The sequence below is a fragment of the Microcaecilia unicolor genome, chromosome 1, assembly GCF_901765095.1.
Source record: "Microcaecilia unicolor chromosome 1, aMicUni1.1, whole genome shotgun sequence".
NCBI lineage: Eukaryota > Metazoa > Chordata > Amphibia > Gymnophiona > Siphonopidae > Microcaecilia > Microcaecilia unicolor.
Genome location: NC_044031.1, coordinates 620,489,955 through 620,504,496, shown reverse-complemented (window position 1 = coordinate 620,504,496; position 14,542 = coordinate 620,489,955). Strand labels below are relative to the sequence as shown.

The 14,542-nt window shown below is 45.5% G+C and overlaps 1 protein-coding gene across 5 annotated transcripts in view; it reads right to left on the bottom strand.

The window, feature by feature from the left end:
* GPT (glutamic--pyruvic transaminase) overlaps positions 1 to 14,542 on the bottom strand; it is a 137,879-nt gene that overhangs the window by 104,464 nt on the left and 18,873 nt on the right. Inside the window, exons 1-2 of one of the 5 annotated variants that reach the window (XM_030220313.1) lie at positions 2,973 to 3,051; positions 2,144 to 2,324 (exon numbers count right to left, since the gene is read on the bottom strand). In XM_030220313.1, the coding sequence (XP_030076173.1) occupies positions 2,144 to 2,278 (135 nt within the window). In that variant the 5' untranslated portion in view covers positions 2,279 to 2,324; positions 2,973 to 3,051. The other 4 variants (XM_030220304.1, XM_030220294.1, XM_030220321.1 and 1 more) reach the window with 4 other exon arrangements.

Genomic DNA, 14,542 nt, shown 5'->3' with positions numbered 1-14,542 from the left:
CCTCTGCGCAGTTTCACTGAATTGGACTACTTCAAGTAGCACTACAGAAGTGATATCTACAATCTTCAATCATCTTTCTATTGAACTGTGCTATCATAGATCTCAAGGCTCCATATTAAACCTTGGCAGCTAAGATGCAATGCTAAAAAATGCAGGGTCATACATTTGGGCTGCAAAAACCCGAGGGAGCAGTACAGTTTAGGGGGTGAAGAATATTTATGCATGAAAGAGGAGCGAGACTTGGGTGTGATCATATGTGATGATCTTAAGGTGGCCTAACAGGTAGAAAAGGTGACAGCAAAAGCTAAAAGGATGCTTGGATGCATAGGGAGAGGAACGGTCAGTAGGAAAAAGGAGGTGATGATGCTCCTGTATAAGATTCTGGTGAGACCTCATTTAGAATATTGTGAACAATTCTGGGGACTGCGCCTTCAAAAAGATATAAACAGGATGGAGTAGGTCCAGAGGGTGGCTACTAAAATGGTCAGTGGTCTTTGTCATAAAGTGTGTGGGGACAGATTTAAAGATCTCCATATGTATACTTTGGAAGAAAGGTGGGAGAGGGGAGATATGCATAAATGCACAGGAGGTGGGTCTCTTTCAATTGAAAGGAAGCTCTGGAATGACCGGGCATAGGATGGAGGTAAAAAGTGTCACTCAGGAGTAACCTTCTTGACAGAAAGAGTAGTGACAGTGAGCGAGCCTTCACATGAGAGTGACACACTCACTCGTAATGAGTGAGAGAAGGGAGATGGAGATGAGGACAGAACCAGAGGTCTGGAAAGCCTGTAACAAGCACAGAGGATCTTAGAGAGACAGTATTTCTGAGCAAAAGGTGAGGATGCACAGACCCAATGAACTTCAGGGTCTTAGGGAACGTATGTTCATACTTCCCTTTGAAAATTGATATGCAGAAATATTTCAAGAACATTTATAAGCATATTCATTGGAAATCCAGAAGTTTGTGTGTAATTCCATAGCCAGCCACAAATCCACGTCTTCTCAGGTGTGTGAAACAGCAGTACCATTTCTACTCAAAATCGCTATTGTACACGCGGAAGCATTGCTGAAAATGATCTCCCTTGTGTCAGGTCAATTTTCAAAAGCACTTGTATGGGAACTGCAGAAGCGGGGTCTGGCTAACAAATACAGTTTGGTCCAAGAGCTCAATATCCATCCAATATTTATCTGTTTCAGTTTAGGAGAGATGGAGCCATTCTGGGAGTGGAACCAAAGTGTATTTAGTTAGCCACGAGAATCAGCGACTATCCAGATAAAATGTATCCATTTGGGGGAAATCGCATAGACAGCAGCCGTACGTAAATGGAAAAGGTACCAGTCACATTCAGGAATGCATATGCAGCAGCCCTACCTAAATGGAGAGGGCCATTGAATTCTAGGTATAGAGGTAGGCGCATAAATCACCCACTTTGTACAGTGCTTGTGGTTGGCATTTTTGTGAAATCGGGCGCCTGAATTGCACACAATAATGTTTGGATACAGGAGACATAGCTGTCAGGGGGAGGGGAGCACAGGTGTGTGTGTGTGGGGAGGGGGGTACAAAAAGCACAGCTCGCAGAGGCGGATACACATGTGCATTGAGACTCCATGTGGATAAGGGAGGCACAGCTGTCAGGGGGAGGGGAACTCAGCTACTGCACATCTGGAGGCAAAACTAGTGGAACCTGTGTGCATGAAAAGCAGAAGCAGTGGATATGAGGAAAGGGAGGCACAGCAGCTGCTGGGGAGTTAGCTGAAATTTTCTCTCAGCTGGGGAGGTGGGGGGATATATTTTAACAGATGACAGTAATTAACTAGACACTTTCCCCATATAATTATTCTCATCTAAAGAGGTCTGTGCGTTCCACAAAGTTCAAGCACATTCTGAGCTTTGGTATCACAGCTTGCAGAGCCCCCTTTCCCAGACCTCTAAACCTACTAGAGAGTCTTACCTTAAAAAACCAAAATTTCACCGAGTCCATGTGAGGGAGACAAATACCTGGGTATCACACCTGTACCCCAGCATCACATACCAGAGAGCCCTCTCCTCATCTGTCTGCTGCAGCTCTAAGAGTTTTTCTATCCCCGGCTCCGCCAGGGTTGCTTCCTGGCATATGTGTGGAAAGGAAGAAAACAGCCTTACCTGCTGCAGTTCCTTTTCCAGCTCCATGGCCCGAGTGACGATGGGACCCCTCACAGCATACTCCAGTTTCCTCACATTCTGGTTCATAGACTCCAGTGTCAGGATTTTTTCCGCCTTGGGTGTTCCATTCTCCATCTCTGCGGCCAGACTGTCCCGCAGCCCTTGTGACTCGGAAAACGCTCTGTAAGGCAAGGAAGGTGAACAGCTGAGACAGACCCGGGCAAAGGGGTGCACCGTGGCACGGTGCCAAGGTCCCGCAGGCCACAGGGCAGAGGCAGAGGAGACAGCTGTGATCTTCAGTACCCCACAGTGCCTCAGAAAGCTCATACCTAAGAGGTAGTGTGCAGGGGTACAGACTCACTCCTGCCAGTTGAGTCAGCTGCTGCTCCTTACAATCAGCCTCTTAGAAAGTTTAAACCCCCCCCAAAAGCAGGAGATTTACTCAGCCCTGCCGGTGTTAAACTCAACAGCAGACTCAGCTGGCAACCTCGGAGCAGTCTGAACCTTGGATGGTCACAGGATTAAAGATTAGGAGGAAGGGAGAAAGTCCAGCTGTTGGGGTGGAGGGATAAAGGGGAATCCAGGGTCACAGAGGCTTCTCCCTCCTCTGCCCAGCCCTTGCTGAAGTGCTGACTGACAATGGAGTTAACCTGGGATAGTCTGTAAACTGCCTCCCGATCTCTTTCTCTCTCTTGAGTCTCTCTCCTCTCCTTCCACTCTCCTCCCACTTTCTAAATAAAAGACTTGCATTGTACAAGTGCTGCACAGATTTTCTCCCCTCCTCTGCCCCATCTGGTTCCAGTGATGGAGGAGGGTGAAAGGGACTTACCCTGCTGGTATAGGACTGCAGATCCAAAGGGCAGGTTAGGACTGGGGGAGGGAAGAAGTGACCCCCCTGCATCTCAGGAATCATGTTTTAAAGAGACAGGCGGGGCTCATTCTTGACCTCTGTCTCTCTCTGCAGTTCTCTGTCAGCTGCAGATCTCTGCAGGGGTGCAGGGAAGGGAATTCTTTACACTGCCTGAGGGAATTTTCCTTGTCACAAAATCTTCCCTGATAAACTCTACCTATCTGGCCCTGATTACCTCAGTTATAATCTACTGAAGGCCCACCATGGGCTTCTGGAGCTCCTGTTGAACTCTATACTGTCCCAGGCTGATAGTGCTGGAGGCAGTGAGGGACCAGAGTACCAGGTACCAGGTAGTCAGTTCTCAGCATCTGGTAATCCTGCTGAATCATCTGCTGCCCCCAACTTGAGGTTATGGTTTTTAAAATACTTTATGGTATAGCTCCATCTTACCTTAACATCTCATTATGTGATAAATCTGAATGATTACATAATCAGGTTCTTTTAAGTCATCCATCTGTGCATAACTAAGTATTTTAGATTTTTGTCCACATCTATTACTTTGTGGAATTCTATTCCCCTTGAACTTCAAGTTATTAGAGGTTATTAAATTTTTATTTAGGAAATTTATCTGCTCAGATTCCAACTAAGGTATTTTTATAAATGTTGACAATGGTATTGTGATTAGTATGCTCTATTAAAAGAGCATAATATATATTTTTGAATGTTTGGTTCATCCTTACAGTACTGTTACCCGTAGTGAACTATAAGTGGTATTTGTGGACTATAAGACTTGTGTAATGTAATTTAATGTAATGGACGTGCCAGAGACCAGAGCAGAGCTGTAGGTATCAGGTAATCAGTTCTCAGCATCTGGCACTCCTGCTGAATCCTCTGCTGCCCCCAGCTGGAATAGATTGGAAGTGCCAGAGATCAGAATTGAGCACCAGGTATGCAACATAGAAAAGGATGACAGATAAACACCTAAATGGCCCATCCCAGCTGCCCATTTGAGATTCATCCATTTTGGGTATATGCATAGCTAAAGTCCCATCTACAAGCTAAGCCCACATCCCCCTCTCTCTATGTCTTTCACATGACTTCAACTCTTTTTCCAACCAAAGCCCTCCATATCTGTCTCAAGAGCATGTGGAGGAGCATAATCGATAGGGATGCCCAAGTTTTGCTGAGGACATCCTCGCAAAACATCCCGGTGGAGGGGTGGGGAAACCCATATTTTCGAAACAAGATGGGCGTCCATCTTTCATTTCGGTAATACGGTCTGGGACGCCCAAATCTTGACATTTAGGTCGTCCCTAGACTTGGTCATTTCTGATTTTTGGCGATAATGGAAACTAAGGACGCCCATCTCAGAAACGACCAAATGCAAGCCCTTTGGTCATGGGAGGAGCCAGCATTTGTAGTGCACTGGTCCCCCTCACATGCCAGGACACCAACCGGGCACCCTAGGGGGCACTGCAGTGGACTTCAGAAATTGCTCCCAGGTGCATAGCTCCCTTACCTTGTGTGCTGAGCCCCCAACCCCCCACCCAAAAGCCACTACCCACAACTGTACACCACTACCATAGCCCTTATATCCACCCCAGGCCCCTTCTACGTTTTGCTACCAAATTTTGTAAGAATCACAAGACCACGTGAACTTTGGGTTTCAACCATAGTCCCACCATACAGATCACCCCAGCTTTCTTAGAATGCGATACTGTTACTTTGAGCTATAACTGCTGCTCTGAGCAGGTCATTAGAGATCCTCTGGGGTTATATCACACTTTGAATTCTATCACAGTTTTTTTCCAGGAAGGCATTCCAGGCATCCACCACTCTCTCCATAAAACATGCTTCCCTACATTTTTCCTGGATCTGCCCCTTGGAGCTTCAGATTGTGACCCTGGTTCTAGAACCTTCTTTCTACTGAAACAGGTTTGTATCTTATTTTTTCAGGTATTTAAATATCAATGTCCATATTGGAGGAGTAACCTAGTGGTAAGTGCAGCGGACTTTGATCCTGTGGAACTGGGTTCAATTCCCACTGCAGCTCCTTGTGACTCTGGGCAAGTCACTTAACTCTCCATTGCCCAAGGTACAAATAAGTACCTGTTCATACTATGTAAACCGCTTTGAATGTAGTTGCAAAAACCACAGAAAGGTGGTATATCAAGTCCCATTTCCCTTTCCATCATATCCCCCCCCCCCCTTTACCACAGAACTTTTCCCCTTAGCTATCATACCCTTAGCTCTTGCACTGCTGTCACATCCATTATCCAACATGAATTTCAGTGTTTTTCTAATCATTATAAATACATATGATAGTAACATAATAACGTAGTAAGTGACGGCAGATAAAGACCTGACTGGTCCATCCAGCCTGCCCAATAGTCACACTCATTCTCAATTCTAAATTAAATCAACAATGAATGTGATATTATATACTTGATCATGGTCTTTCTGGGACATACATCATAGAAGTCCACCTGGCTTTGTTCTTATGTTCCAACCACAATCACATAAACTGTTGTTTGTGAAAAGTGCTCAGAAATAACACAGTGCCCTAAAGTGTATATAGAAAACATGTATAGGCACCAGGGGTGGACTGAGAGCGGTCTGGGCCCCCCGCCCAGCCACTGCCCAACACCCCCCTACCACCACAGCTATCAACCCCTGCCATAACCTCACATACCTGGGTTAGTGAGGGTCTCCAAGCCCTGCCATAGAAGTTTTCCTATGGCAATATTCACTGCCACGCTGCCTACCCTGCTTTCCCGCCCATGCATGCATGCTTGTGTTTAGTGAGATTGAGCAAGCATGAAGCTCGTGCATACTCACTTTCACTGAAAATGAGCATGCGCACGGGGGAGGGGGAAAGCAGGGCAGGCAGCATGGCAGAAAATACCGCTGCAAGAAACCTTCTGCTGGCAGGGCTTGGAGACCCCCCTCCAGCCAAATCAGCAGACCTTGGGGGCCCCAACCCAAACTGGGGGGGCTGAGATCCCCAAGGCTCCCATAGGAGTGGAGGAGTGGCCTAGTGGTTAGGATGGTGGACTTTGGTCCTGGGGAACTGAGGAACTAAGTTCGATTCCCGGCACAGGCAGCTCCTTGTGACTCTGGGCAAGTCACTTAACCCTCCATTGCCTGCCGCATTGAGCCTGCCATGAGTGGGAAAAGCACGGGGTACAAATGTAACAAAAAAAAACAAACAAAAAAAATGCAGTTAACCTGACTAGTTACATTCTGCATATCAGCACTTAACTGACTGTGCTGACTTTGCCCCCGGAATGTCCCAAAACAGCCAGTTTGCAGTTTGGAACTAATCAGTTATTTTCAGGAGGCTAACTGGTTACATGCCACTGAAAATTAGTGGTTAGACCTGAACAGGTGATTTAACTGGCCAGGAGCCAGTTTCACAGGATTATTGTGGGAAGGGTGATGTTATGGTGATCAGGATTGTTGACTTCAATTGCTAACATCATGGGGGGAGGAGGGGGAACTAGGGGCCTGAAAGTTAATTGAAGGTGTGTGTGTGTGTGTGGGGGGGGGGGGGGTTGTAAGGCCGAAGGTTCCCCTAAGGCACTCGGTAACCTTGTACTGACCCTGCTCCAGGTGCCTGACCACTTGTTGTTGTATCAATAAATATTTATTGAAAAGTACATAGAGGAAAACAATCAAAACTTGAGAACACCACATGAGTAAGCATTCCAAAACATACCTCTATTATCTGTCTCCCCCCCAAAACCCCCTATCCTCTGTTTCCCAACCCATCCCCACCCCTCCTCCCCTATACATAAACCATTAGCAATAGTCAATTAACCCCCCCCCCCCCCCAAAAAAAAAAAAGCTGGAGCATCAGCTGCAAATTTGTCCACTGTTCAACATTTTTATCAAAACCGGTTGTAAGCAGTGTTGCCAGGTGGGCGGTTTCACCGCCCAATTGGGCGGTTTTCTGCGACCTGCCGCGGGAAATTTTTGCCCGCGGCGGGTTGCGGTTTTTTGGGCTTCTTTTTTGTGTTTTGGGCGGTTTTTTGGTGGTTTTTTCGGCCGCGGGGGGCGGGGTTAGTGATGTTTTGGGCGGGGTTGACGTTCTGGGCGGGGCCGATGACGGGGGAGGCAGGGTTGATGACTGCAGGGGCAGGGGTGATGACGCAGGGGTGGGGGTGTCAGGGGTGGGGTTTGAGTTTGGGCGGGTTTTGGGCTGGATTTAGGCTGGTTTGGGTGGGAAAAAAATTTTCCACCTGGCAACCTTGGTTGTAAGTTTATCCAATTCAGCAACCATCTGGACTCGATGGGTTCAATCCAGTATAGTAGAGCCTGTAGTCTGTTTCCAAGAGAGCCATGCATGTAGCTCATTTCTGTCATTTAGGACCCTTAGATGTAGCAATATTCAGCTACATGAAGTATCCTGCTTAGTGCTAACCACAGGTTTTCTAAATGTTCTGTGTCATCTGTGTCGGCCCGTAACCACCCTTGTGCCACCATAAAGTGTTTAATTTGAAAGTATGGGAACTGATCACGAGCAGCGAGATGATAGTACTCCTGCAGATGTTCAAAGCTCAACAATTCCCCCACATCCAAAAGCTGCCTAAAGCATTGTAAACCTAAGCAATGCCACCGAATAAACAGAGATCCCCCCCCACACACACACACCCAGGGAAGCAGGCTCTAAATGTATAGGGGCCAGAGAGGATACCTTAGTACTCCACTCACATTTGAATTGAATCTCAACTTAAAATCGCCCCACAATTCCTCCAGTGTTGTCAGATCATTTCTCATGTTGTCTATGCCCTCTGTTGCAAATCTTAATGTAATCTGCAAAAAGGCAAACTTCCTTTAAATCCCTTCCAAACATGTTAAACAAAACCATCCTCAGGACTGATCTCTGAATCATTCCACTACACACCTTCCTCTCCTCAGAGTGGATTCCATCTACCACCATTCTCTGCTGGCTGTCACCTAACCAATTTTTAATCCAGCCCCAGGTGAGCCTTTTGTAGGACACATGCAAAAGCTTTGCAAAAATCCATGTCCAGCACTTGTACTTCCTCTAATTCTCAGGATCACCAACTAAAAGACAATCAGATGTGATTGGCCTAGTCTGCTTCTAGTAAAAATCATGATGCTCCTTGAGGACTGGAATAGAGGAATAGCCTGGTATTTAAAGCCTGGTTCAAATTCCACTGCTGCTCCTCATGATTATTATTATTATTAGCATTTGTATAGCGCTACCAGACGCACGCAGCACTGAACACCTGACACAAAGAGACAGTCCCGGTGTGGATTATGGGTGCGCGCCAATCCTTTTTTAGCGCGCCTGTAAAAAAGGCCTTTTTTTTATTTTTGCCGAAAATGGATGTGTGGCAAAATGAAAACTGCCACGCATCCATTTTGGGTCTAAGATCTTACCGCCAAACATTGACCTAGCGGTAAAGACTCATGCAGTAACCGGGCGGTAATGACCTACACTTGCCAAATGCCACTTGGCACACGTCCGTTACACGCACCTGAAAATAAAAAATATTTTTCAGATGCGCATATCGGACTCAATCCAAAATTACTGCAACAGCCATGCAGTAGTCGGGCGCTAACTCCATTTTGGCGCATGTTGGGTGTGCATAGACGCTTACGCAGCTTAGCAAAAGGGCCCCTTAGTTCCTTTTCAAAAATTATGTGGAAAGTTTAGACATCCAGTCCCAGCCATAGCAGCTTAGATTTTTCTCGATTTAGTTTTAAACAATTAGTAGTAATCCAATTATCAATAACTCTGACACAACCCATCATGCTATTCAAAGTGGTGGCCCAATCTTTAGCTGTTGGTAACAATAAAATGATGTCATCCGCATAAATATAAAATGGTATTTTTAGCCGCTCAAGCTCCATTCCCAAAGGTTGGAGCAACAGATTAAACAAAATGGGAATACAAAAGATTAAACAAAGTTGGAATACAAACCAAATTCTTAATGCTATTAGAGAAGAAAGCAAGGACTCTGACCTGGATGTTATAATCCACTTGAGGACCAATGATCTGGTAGGAATTGGAGTCCATGTTGTAGAGAGGGAGTTCCAGAATTTAGGGGGTGAACTTAGACACCTAGCAAAGGCCATGGCTTTTTCACAGATAGTGCCTGCTCATGGAAAGTGAGAAGAAAGGCTCTGTCAAACAGCTGCTTCAACACATGTCTCAAACCCAGTGTACAGGAGAAGGATATAGATACATATAGCGGGCTGGAGCCACTATGGATCAATAAAAGGCTCTGCTGCAATGATGGCCTACACCTTTCACTGTCTGAACAAAAAATCATAAATGAGAAATTCAGATCACAAGTCACAGATGTATAAATTAGAGAACGGGGGTGGCAGATGGAAGCCTTTTCATTTGGGATGTCAACCCCAAAAAGCATGACGCGATTGCGGGAAGACTCCTGAAAACGATGAGCTCAGCAGACTGTTTGTACAGGGCAGGTATGAGGATATGCAGAGTATAAGCAAGATGAGGAGAAAGAGCTGGACAGTTACAATTACACATTTTCAAAGTCCAAGCAATAAAATTGGAAATCTGCAAACTCTAATAGTGGAGGCAGACTTGGATATTGTTGCTCTTACGGAGAAATGGTTCAATGAGTCCCATGAATGTGATATGGCCACACCGGGCTGTTATCTGTTTGGGAAGGACAGAGATGGCAGAAAAAGGGGAGCAGTTACTCTTTGTCTAAAAACATTATATCAAAGCAACTGAAACACCTGGTGTGATCTATAGACCTCCAACTCAAATGGAGGAATCAGAGAGGGGCGGGCTTTGACTGACAATTTGCAAAAGGTGGGAGTGAAAGGGGGAGGTGGTGTCGGTAGGAGAATTTAAGCCACCAAATTGGATTGGAGCTTCACATGTGAGAATCAGTGAAACATACAGAGATTGCAGATTCCCATCAGGCAGCTCTGCTCAGACAAATGAAGGATGGAAGTGATACTACATCTGGCACTTGTGAATGGAGACTGTCTCTCCAATATCAGGGTCAGTTTGGTTTAATATAGCAGCCAGAAGCAGAGCCAGGTTGATGGTGCGGGGGGAGCGAGAGCGGATTTCCACCGGCACTGGCAAACATTTTCAATGCAACACATTGAGAAAAAAATAGGCACCGGCAGAACTCCATTTGGGGGAGCGGCTGCTCCCCTGGCACCCCTCCTAACTATGCCACTGATAGCAGCCAAGGGGGAGCGGAGTCACCCAAAACTAAGGTCCTGAATTTCAAAAATACTGACTGTGAAAAAAGGGGAACTGAGAGGACAAAGTAGACGAGTAGTGAGTTAAACTAAAAGGAGCTAAAACTATGGCAACAAATCTTTTGGGTAGAAAATGAAATAAAAGCAAGATGAAAAAGAACCAGATGCGGTTTTTAAAAGAGGAGGTTGAAGATACAAAGGTGTGAAGGGAAGTCTATAACCGAGTTCCTATATTTATGCACCATCTACACAGTGCATATTTTCTAGCTAAAAAGGTGCCGGTACTCAAATGCCAGGCCACCCTTCAGGGGGTGGGGTGATCACTAAGGGACCCACCCCACAATAGCCAGGCACCCTGCAACCAGTCACAGAATCTACGACAAGGCAGAATTGGTGTGTAGAGCTTGAGCTCTTTCATTAAAACTTGGGGACCATGGGTCAATTTTTGCAGACAATGGAAAAGGTGCCAGTACTCAGTACCCCCAAGTACCCCCTCAAAAAAAGCCCTGCATCTACATGAGTAAATGTACAGCAGAGATCTTCAAATCCAGTCCTTGAGGTCCACAACCCAGCCTGGCTGTCAGGATTTCCATAAGGAATATGTATGAGATCTATTTGCACTCACTGTTTCCATTACATACAAATAGACCTCATACATATTCATTATGGAAATCCTAACAGCCAGGCTGGGTTGAGAACCTCAAGGACTGGATTTGAAGACCCCTGATGTATAGAATAGCAGCATTTTTGTGGGTATTGCTAGACTTATCCCCTAATTCTATGAAAGTTGCCAAAAATTGCGCATTCAAATTTGGGCGTGCCCACTTTGTGCATGCGATCTAATTATATGAGCTAATTAGCACTAATTGGCTTTTTAACAAGCAATTGTTGGCACTAGTTAGATTTAATTGAAATTTACATGTGTTTACTCTTTCCAAAAATACTAGGACTAGGGGGTATGCAATGAAGCTACTAAGTAGTAAATTTAAAACAAACTGGAGAAAATATTTCTTCACTCAACGTGTAATTAAATTCTGGAATTCGTTGCTAGAGAATGTGGTAAAAGCAGTTAGCTTAGCAGGGTTTTTTAAAAATCCACTGCTTATTTCTAGGATAAGCAGCATAAAATCTGTTTTACTGTTCTAGTATCTTGCCAGGTACTTGTGACCTGGATTGGCTACTGTTGGAAACAGGATACTGGGCTTGAAGGACCTTCGCTCTGTCCTAGAATAGTAACACATATGATAGGTTGGTGTAACTGTGAGTGTGCAAATGTGAGGTGCGCTGATGCTTATGTCAGTATTCTATAACAGAATGTGGGTGTCCAGATTCAAAGTTTCAAGTTTATTAGGATTTACTAATCTGCTAGCCAGCCATGCCATCTAGACGGCTTATAACGTACAAATTAAAAGGAGAAAAAGGGAGGCAAGTGAATACACACAATCAACAGACCATGAAGGAAAGAGGGGGAGAACTCTATATATTCAAGAAAAAGGAGGGAGGGAGTAAACAACAGGAAGTGGTTCCATAAGACTGGGGAAGGATCAATATGATAAAAGTGAAGAGGTGGTAAACTACAAGCTGGTTAAGTCTTATTTCAGTAGTGAGAAGATTAATGGGGATTCAAATGAGGTAAGATAATCACCTATCCAAACTTCAGTGGGCTACAGGATCCAGGGCACATGGCTTTACTAGAGGCATTAGAGATTATATCAAGGACATGGGGTGAAGTGATTTACTTAGATCTCAGTAAAGCTCTTGATATTGTATCATATTGGAGGCTCTTGAATAAACTGCACAGCTTGGGTGTCTGTCCCAATGTAGAGGGGACTGGATTAGAAACTGGTTGAGTGACAGTAGGTGGTTGTAAATGAAATTCACCCTGAGAAGAGAAAAGTGAGTAGTGCAGTGCTTCAAGGACCAGTCCTGAGAAAATTGCATTTCATATCTATGTGAAAGATATTGAGGAAAGGGTTAGAAGGAAAAATGTGTCTTTTTGTGGATCATACTAATACCCCCAAAGGAGTAGAGAGAAATATTGAGGCATGGCTGAATGCTTGGCATTTAAAATCTGTTGTAAAGAAGTGCCAAATTATGAAATCGGGGTGCAGAAAGGTACACAATGGGGGAGGGGGGATGAGCAGCTGATGTACACCAACCAGGAGAGAGACCTTGTGATGATGTCTGATGATCTCAAGACAAAGAAATAGTCTGATAAGAGATGATTAGCCAGCTGAAAGGAAGTGATGATGCCCCTTGTACAAGTCATTGGTGAGGGACTCATCTAAACCCTGTATCTCAAAAAGGAGAGAGAGACAGACTCAAAGTGGTCCAGAGAAATGCAACCAAACCAGTGTAGGCTTTGCATCAGAAGTCTTATGAAATAAGATACAGTGAAAAATATGTATACCCTAGAAAAAAGGGGAGATGAAAGGGGGGGGGGGGGGGAGGTATGATAAACATTTAAATGCCTAAAGGTATTAGTAATCCAGAAAAAGGCAACCTTTATCAGTGGAAAGGAAGATCCAGAACCAGGGGTCACAATATAAAACCCCAAGTAGGAGACTGAGGAACAGCAATAGAAACTCTGTTTTCATTGACGGGATGGTGAAGAGCTAGAATGCCCTCCCAGAGGAGGTGATATAGACAAAACAGTAGTGGAATTTTTAAAAAGTGTGAGAGAAACACCAAGAATCCCTAATGATAAGAGGATGGAAATGAAGCACTGTGGTAACCTGCACGAGCAACAGTTACAACCCTATAAATAATGGTACTATTTTGAAAGGTTTGGGAGGGACATGGGGTCAGATGTGAATTTGATTGCTTGCTGAACAGATGTTAGCCTGGGATGGCTGTATCCCACTCATAGGACTCATCTGAACCACATTTCCATGACAGCAACAATATCTAGATCTTCCTATGCCATTCCAAGTCTGGCATTTATGCTCAAAGCCTTCAAAATACGACTTCTCCTTTCATCTTCCCTCTGTAAATCCTTATTCAAACCTGGTTTCCTCTCTATTCTTGACACATGACTTTGTGGGATTCTTATCAGTTATCTTTGCTTGCTAGGGCTGACTGCTCAAGCCAACCAGCCTCCACCTACCTATCACCCCTCTGACTTAGGACAGCTGTTGTAGTTGGTGATTCGATCATTAGGCATATAGATATAGCTGGGTGGCTGGTGAACATGAGGATCGCCTGGTGACTTGCCTGCCTGGTGCGCCTCACGCGTCACCTAGATAGGATTTTAGATAGTGCTGGGGAGGAGTCGGCTGTCTTGGTACATGTGGGTACCAACGACATGGGAAAATGTGGGAGAGAGGTTCTGGAAGCTAAATTTAGACTCTTAGGTAGAAAGCTCAAATCCTAAACCTCTAGGGTAGCATTTTCTGAAATGCTACCTGTTCCACGCGCAGGGCCCAAGAGACAGGCAGAGCTCTGGAGTCTCAATGCGTGGATGAGACAATGGTGCAGGGAGGAGGGTTTTAGATTTGTTAGGAACTGGGCAACATTCTGGGGAAGGGGGAGCCTATTCCTAAAGGATGGGCTCCACCTTAACCAGGGTGGGACCAGGCTGCTGGCATCAGCATTTAAAAAGGAGATAGAGCAGCTTTTAAACTAAAAACGGGGAGGGGGGGAAGACTGACAGTCACTCAGAAGCGCATGGTTCAGGATAAGGTATCTTTCAAAGATATCACCAAAATAGGGACGATAGGGCAGTGCCATAGCGAGGGTGCCTGACACCCGGGGCGGGTCACTGCTGCGCACCCCCCCCCCCCCGGGTGCAGGGCACGGCGCCCTCCCCTCAGGAGCGCTCCCCCCCCGAAACGCACCCTACCTTTCAGCGGGGGGCAGGCAGGAGGGCCGATCCGCCCCCAGCTGCGTCGGCTCTGCTGCTTCCCTGCTTTCTCTGCCCTGGAACAGGAAGTAACCTGTTCCGGGGCAGAAGGAGCAGGGAACCAGCAAGCCGACACCCCCCCAGCGCGTGCACCCGGGGTGGACCGCCCCACCGCCCCCCCTTCCTACGCCACTGCGATAGGGTATCCTGCTAGTGAGGTTGCAAAAAAAAAAAAGAGACCATAATAGATCAGGTGTCCTTAAATAAAAATAAAAAAACAGACAAAAGATTGCAAATTAATACTGTCAAGTACTAAGCATGATGTAAATAGGAGCAACAACATAGTTTGAAATGTCTTTATGCGAATGCCAGGAGCCTAAGAAATAAGATGGGAGAGTTAGAATATATTGCACTAAATGAAAAATTAGATATAATAGGCATCTCTGGGACCTGGTGGAAGGAGGATAACCAGTGGGACACTGTC